The sequence below is a fragment of the Mixophyes fleayi genome, chromosome 1 (genome assembly GCF_038048845.1).
Source record: "Mixophyes fleayi isolate aMixFle1 chromosome 1, aMixFle1.hap1, whole genome shotgun sequence".
NCBI classification, from domain to species: Eukaryota; Metazoa; Chordata; class Amphibia; order Anura; family Limnodynastidae; genus Mixophyes; species Mixophyes fleayi.
Genome location: NC_134402.1, coordinates 363,782,506 through 363,790,291, shown reverse-complemented (window position 1 = coordinate 363,790,291; position 7,786 = coordinate 363,782,506). Strand labels below are relative to the sequence as shown.

At 41.6% G+C, this 7,786-nt stretch overlaps 1 protein-coding gene across 2 annotated transcripts in view; it reads left to right on the top strand.

Annotated features, from left to right (window-relative positions):
* The first annotated feature begins 944 nt into the window (after window positions 1-944).
* The window catches only part of VSIG10 (V-set and immunoglobulin domain containing 10), a 30,329-nt gene continuing 23,487 nt past the window's right edge, over window positions 945-7,786 (top strand). Inside the window, exons 1-3 of one of the 2 annotated variants that reach the window (XM_075178531.1) lie at window positions 945-1,259; window positions 4,014-4,292; window positions 6,634-6,939. In XM_075178531.1, the coding sequence (XP_075034632.1) occupies window positions 1,202-1,259; window positions 4,014-4,292; window positions 6,634-6,939 (643 nt within the window). In that variant the 5' untranslated portion in view covers window positions 945-1,201. The remainder of the gene's footprint in view (window positions 1,260-4,013; window positions 4,293-6,633; window positions 6,940-7,786) is intronic. The other variant, XM_075178532.1, reaches the window with a different exon arrangement.

Here is a 7,786-nt window from a genome sequence, read left to right as displayed (position 1 = left end):
ATATATATATATATATATATATATATATATATATATATGTGTGTGTGTGTAGGAGAGAGCAGGACAGTCTGCCAACTGTTCTGATTCTAGTGGGGCAAGACTTTGTCCCGATCTAAGGGGTGGGACCTAGACTATGCACTCTTTATATACACTGCATTCTTTATATACTACACTATGCCGCTAGCCATGCCCTTCATGGGCTGACCACTCCCCCCTCTGGTGTCTGAGCACACCCCCTTTGGTGAGCCCCTACTATTGTAGTCCCCCTGTAGGCCCTTCATGCCCCAGTCCGACACTGCAAGCAGGGCAAAAACAGCCAGAAAGCGGAGTGAAAATGTAAATGATTGTGGTGCCTGTTGATTTGTTGGATACATAGCACTGGCAGCAAAGGGGTTAAACATGACATTCATACATACATACATACATACATATATACATAAATATTTTGGTCTGTTTGAGCAGAGGACCCCCAGGATGTATATACCTGTATATGAGGACTTATATATAAAAATACCCCAATATTTGATTTAAACAAAACCTCAAAAACCAGTTACAAACAATAAGGAACTTGTCTTAGAGTATGGTAAAACCAGGGAACCCACTTTGTCTAGCTCTAAACCATGCCCTGCCTACCTATGCCTCATTTGCACACTCCCTCTTTAAATGAACCTTATGAAAGAAAAACTGGATTAATGAAATCTCCTGCCCAGTACAGAGAATTTACCCTGCTTACACTATATACAAGTTGTGTAATGATCCACATAACAACCTTACACTTACATTATTTTCCTTTTAATTAACTAATGGTGGGGATTATAATGCAAAGCTCTGATCAATGTCTACTGCTGCTGCTCATATGTGCAGGTACATTTCTCCCAGCCAGTTGGAGGAGTTACTTCCTTACCTGGGCTCAGGGAGTGGCCTATATCTGTGTTGCTCAGCTAAGAAAGCAGGAAGAACTGTAAGTTTTATTGTCACATACATTTGAAATAGGAGCGTGGACGAGAGAGTTGTCAATAAGACACTGAGGCTGCAGTATCTCCGGCAGACTGCTCACCCCATCCCCATTACCACCTACAGCGTTTATGATCAGCGTTGGACAGCAGATAAAATACAGCAGGGCATGGAAAGCCCGTGAGGTCGCTCATTATCCTTTTACCTACTCTGCTCTAGTGGAAAAGAAGGGCAAACACCATTCTAGATGGGGCCCCGAGTGCTGCACCTGGTTCTCTCTGCATTGATCTGGGGTACATCTAAAGGTAGGAGATCCATCTGTTCCTGCTGTGTTTGACATCGAATAGATCAAACTATGATTTGCCATGTGACAGCGATCTAATACCTAATATAAGCCCTGACATGTCCGGAAGTGTGAAGGTTGCAGGAGGTGCGGAGTTATTACAGTCTATGATCCACAGCAGTGCTGGGGACCTGTCTGACCTGTCCTGTGATTCCTTTCTCCACACAGCTATAAAGAGGCGAAAAGTGTACAGTCAATTCCTACGATTGTCAGCTAGATCAGAAGAGTCACTGGTGTTTTGTGGCAACACGCCTAGAGATAGAGATTAATAATAAAACAAGTAAACCCTATATCTATAGGCTATGAGAGTGGGTTAGCTTTGATACAGAAAGGTTGTGAAATGTTCAGCGAAAGCAAAGTTCAAATCTGTAAATGTGCTCATCAGTCTGCTGTTATAATCAGAAAGAAGTCCTAGATAAGATGTTGTAGTTCCAGGTTACAAGGAATTGTGTTAAAATGAAAATAAGTAGGGATTAGGTAAAAGCTGGGACTGCCGGAACGCCGGAATGAGTCAACTTACTAGAGCGCCCTCCGCTGCTTGGTGTCTTGAGTGAAGCTTGTTGTGTTTTCAATACATGCATTCTGCTCTGCTACACAGATATGTTCTCTGTAATATGTGGAATACTGTTACACATATTATATTGCATATATACTGTATTGTGTGTATGTGTGTATATTGATACGGAATGGATGTCTCAATTTCTTAGCCATCCATTCAGGGTGCCGAAATGGATGTCTGAGTACCTTGACCATTCATTCCAGGTCCCGAAGGGTTTCCTGAGTACCTTAGTTATCCATCCCGGCTACCAGAATTGGGCTCTAAGTATCTTAGACAACTATTCGAAGTACCGGAATGGGGCTCTGAGTACCTTAACCATCCATTCCGACTGCCAGAATGGAGCTCCATGGACCTTAGCCATCCATTCCGGCTGCCAGAATGGAGCTCCAAAGACCTTGGCCATCCATTCCGGCTGCCAGAATGGAGCTCCAAAGACCTTAGCCATCCATTCCGGCTGCCAGAATTGGGCTCTTAGTATCTTAGACAATTATTCCAGATGGGGCTCCGAGTACATTATTCACCGATTCCGGCACTCGCAATGGGGCTCAGAGTACACTAACCATCCATTCCGGCTGCCAGAATGGGGCTCAGAGTACCTTAGCCATCCATTCCGGCTACAGGAATGGATGTCTCAATATCTTAGCCAACCATTCCAGGTGCCCGGATTGGATGTCTGAGTATTTAAACGATCCATTTCGGGTGTCGGAATAAGTCTTTGTTTATATTAATCATCCATTCCGGGTGCCGGAATGAATGATTAATGTACTCAGAGCCCCATTCCGGCAGCTGGAATAGACTCTTAATGTACTCAGACCTCCATTCCGGCAGCTGAAATGGTTGGATTATGTACTGGCATCTGCCATTCTAGCAGCCAGAAAGGATGGGTAAGGTACTCAGAACCCCATTCCGGGACCCAGAATTTATAGCTATGGTACTCACAGACCCATTCCAGCACCCGGACTGCATAGTTATGAAACTCTGAGACCCATTCTGGCACCCGGAATGAATGGTTAAGGTCCTCGGAGCTCCATTCCGGCAGCCAAAATAGATGGCTAAAATACTGGCAGACCCATTCCGGCACCCAGAATGAATAGCTATGGTACTCACAGACCCATTCTTGCACCCAGAATGAATGGTCAAGGTCCTCGGAGCTACATTCCGGCAGCTGGAATGAATGGCTAAGGTACTGTTAGACCCATTCCGGCAGCTGGAATGGATGCTAAATGTACTCAGACCTCCATTCTGGCACCCAGAATGAATGGTTAAGGTCCTCGGAGCTCCATTCCAGCATCCGGAATAGATGGCTAAAATACTGGCAGATCCATTCCAGCACCCAGAATGGATGGTTAAGGTACTTGGCGCTCCATTCTGGCAGCCGGAATGGATGGGTAAGGGGCTCAGAGCCCCATTCCGGCACCCGGAATGGATGGTTAAGGTACTTGTAGCTCCATTACAGTAGCCAGAATGGATGGGTAATGCACTCAGTGCTCCATTCCAACATACATTCAGACAGGTAGAACGGATAACTAGAATAAATAGCAGTGATATACAGAAATATATAAAAATATAATATATATATATCTATATATGGGAGAGTGTGTTGCACCAGGAAAAAACACCCGCAAAAGATAAATCTCTGTGACTGTTTTCAACTTAGCATGGCATGTAAAGTGCATGAACTCGCTTTTACATTGCTGGACTCACCCAGTACCTCTGCACTTCCACTTCTCTAAGCACAGAGATGTGCGAGGGGGAGATCCGTACCGTGGGCCCTAGGGGGTGCTCAAGTAACAGGTCTTCACTTTACATACCTTTCATGTGCTTTGTCACTATACAACATACCTGCCGACTTTCTCAAGTCGGCGTCCGGGAGCAGTCTGGGGGAGGTGGACATTTCGGGGGTGGGGCTATGCAAATCACGTCATTTTGGCCGCGATTCCCTGAGAAGTGCAACATTTTGGATCTACTTCTGCCCACTTCACTAGAAAGTGGGCAGATATGGGAGGCTGCCATACTCTCCCGGGAGTCTGAGAGACCTACCCGGAATCCGGAAGTCTCCTGGACATTCCGGGAGAGTTGACAAGTATGCTATACAAAACCCATTTGAATTTAAAGAGGTCTTATCTTACCAATCTCTCATATTTTGATATCTTGCAGCTTTAATAACATCCATTACTGGAGAGTTGGGTGGACAAATAGTATTAAGATGCAGTACTGTGGCAGAGAATACAACAAATGTGGCCTGGTTTATGGAGAGCCCCACACAAGAACTAATAGGCTGTGGTAGCAACAGCTCCTCAGATCCCAGGTTCTCAAGATTAAACTGGAGTTCTCTTCTAATAACAAATCTACACATGGAAGATCAAGGAAGCTATGGCTGCAAGGATTGCTCGGAAATAGCAGACTCTAAACCTCACATACATCTAAATATCACAAGTAAGCACAATACACAACCAACATGGCAATATTTTTTTTATGTTACTTTTGATAACCAAACACTTTATTACACTAATATATATTTATATTTGTTATTCTTGGCAAAAAAAATAATACACAAACGGGGATAAACTTATAAAGCTGCGGGTTTGAAAAAGTGGAGATGTTGTCTATAACAACCATAATTTAGTTGTCATTTATGTAGTGCATACTTCAAAATGACAGATAGAATCTGAGTGGTTGTTATAGGCAACATCTCCACTTTTTCAAATCCACAGCTTGATAAATTTACCATTCGGAGTCAAGGGGGTGAATGTATCATACTCCGGTTTCTTCAAGTCGCCGGAAATCGGCGAGTTGACAGCTAAAATTTAAAGCGGCGCTGCCTTGTAAAGGCAAGTTTCCCTTTACAAGGCAGCGCCACTTTCAATCTTAGCTGTCAACTCGCCGATTTCCAACGATTTGAAGAAACCGGAGTATGATACATTTACCCAAAGGTCTTTAATGCTCTTACCTCAGCATCATCACTCAAATTACATTAACTGAACAGTACTAGTTCTCTTGTTGTGGATGCTGGTTACAAACTAGCATGTCTTCATGACTGTGCTGCTCACACTGAAATGTTGACCTGAATAAAGTTTTAAGTACATGTTTATTATGGTGTTTACTACTATTATTTGGGTGCTATGCATACAATTTACATTATGTGTTATTAGCGTGTATGCCGTAGTTTGCTGTCACCCCCATCCAATATACACATTAGAAACACCCTAAACACTATGTTTGAGTGACATAAAAATATGAATATTCGTTCACATCAGAAAATGACTGACTCCACAGTGTATGGTTGACAAATTCACTTTCAAGATTTATTGAGTTTAGAATATAATTGTATTGATATGTGTTAATGGAATGTTGTATAGTAGTTTCTAATGTCTGTCTAATGTAGAATGAGGAACATATTATTTAAATTCATATCCATACAAACAGTACACAATTGTTTGCAATGATGCAATCCTTACAAAAATGCTTTTCAAAAATAGCTACTGATGATAGCCTTTGTGAAAGAAAACAGTGTTACTGTCCTTACTGACATTATACATATCTTAAGGATGTGAATTCCCAGTTTGTATGCAATATATAACTTTAACTCCTACCCTTTATGTAACTTTATGGTGAAAAAAATGAAAAAATAAAAATATGCAGTAAATTACTAGATTAACCTTTGCTTGTAAACATATATATATATATATATATATATATATATATATATTAGACTGGTGTACAGCTTTCCCACTGCCTTCATTGTAACCCTATAACATTTCATTCACTTACATCTTTTCTGTTTCTACATTCTCTCTCTCTCTCTCTCTCTCTCTCTCTCTCTCTCTCTCTCTCTCTCTCGATCTGAATGATGGAGTAGCATTAGATTAGCATTAGAACAAATGCCTTCAGCAGCATTCTGCTTATAGGAACATTGAATATTTTGACAAAAATTACCAATTGCTCCATCTAATCTGCCCAATTTACTGCCTATTTTTGTTCTTACTTTTTCTATTTCAGTAATTTGCATTATTGTTAATTCTTCTGTTCAGAGCCGTAACTTAGAATTCTAGTGCCCTGGGCGAGAAAGACAAATGCCGCCCCCCTAGCCCTCAATTTTAGCCAAATTAACCTAAAATATTCCTAAATTGCGCCCCCCTTCAGCGTTGCGCCCTGGGTGGTCGCCACTGTCGCATAGCCCTAGTTACGGCCCTGCTTTTGTTGTATTTTTCTATGAGGTGGGGTGAAAAGATTAGTTAGATGCCCAATAAACTTTAAACCATGCATTTTAAAAATCTCTAAGATTATGGATCTCCACCACCTTTGCTGGAAGAGAGTTACACAGATCTATCACTGTTTCTGTAAAGAGGTTCATGGACCTATTGCCTGTTTGGGTTCTATGCTTAGTTCATTAATCCATCATAATATGAATCTAGGGGCAGCACAGTGGCCTAGTGGTTAGCACTTCTGCCTCACAGCACTGGGGTCATGAGTTCAATTCCCAGCCATGGCCTTATATGTGTGGAGTTTGTATGTTCACCCTGTGCTTGCGTGGGTTTCCTCTAGGTGCTCCAGTTTCCTTCCACACTCCAAAAACATACAGGTAGGTTAATTGGCTGCTATTAAAAAATTTACACTAGTGTCTGTGTGTGAGTATGTGTCTATATTAGGGAATTTAGACTGTAAGCTCTAGTGGGGTAGGGACTGATGTGAATGGGTTCTCTGTACAGCGCTGCGGAATTAGTGGCGCTATATAAATAGATGATGATGATGATGATCTTCCCTTTTATCAATATAGGTGGGCCTAACAATATGACATTTAGGATATCTCCCACCCAGACTCTGCCAAACGGGACACTTTATATCTCTAGTGGTTCCAGCATAAACTTCAGTTGCTCCAGTCCTTCTATTCCTGAGCCTAAGATGCAGGTTTTATTCTACCAACAAGATAAAAAGCCTGAATTGTTTCATGGGGTAAATGGAAACTTGCTCAACTTTTCTCTGCTCAATGTGGCTTCAGATTACCAGGGAAACTACACATGTTCAGCCGAGAACCCTCTGACCGGGCAGATGGTCAATTCTACTCTCCAGCTTCTGGTTTACTGTGAGTATGATGTCATACAGTACATAGTCTTCATGGCTTTCATAACAGATTCCATTGCTAGAATTCAGTTTCATCAGACATACAATAGAATTTTCTATAAAGCAGGAAAAGATTGTAAACATGGCCAACAAATCATAACAAAGAGATTAGTGATTATATTTCCCAGTTGAGAGCATAACAGAGGCCCTAGCTATTGCCTCATACATTGGGGGCCAAAGACACCAAAAAGCAAAGTGATGCGGCTGTATGCGGAATGGGTGTTCTGCACACTGTGCACATGGAGTTTGTGTGAAACAAGCAGAAGAATACAGCTGTTAGATACAAGGATAGATGGCATTGTTCAATTAGCTAAAATGTTTCATTACATCTTCTGTAATGTTTAATAACTTTATAATGTGAAGCTCATTGTGTGTTATCTCTTCATTACTTTCCTGCTCTCAACAGTCTAAAACCAAACCATCAAGGGAAGTTTGTGTGTATTATAATACTTGATTAAACCTTTGTGTGCCATCCTGTTTAATAAACAACCCTGAGAGAAAAGTATCCCAACATAGTACACTCGCATCCACTCAAGAGTGTTTTACACGCTAGAGCTAGGGGGATATTAGCATATATATATATATATATATATATATATATATATATATATATATATATATATATATATATATATATGTATATTGTAGGCAACTGTGTAAAACCTGGGGGATCAAGGATGGACATGGATGGCAGCCGCCCATAAACCTGTTCTTTCGTCCTGTAATTACAGCACACCGCATTAGAAATGGGCCGGTGCACTCGTACATATTGTTAGGAACCCCTCCAGCCGGCACAACACAACCCGGAG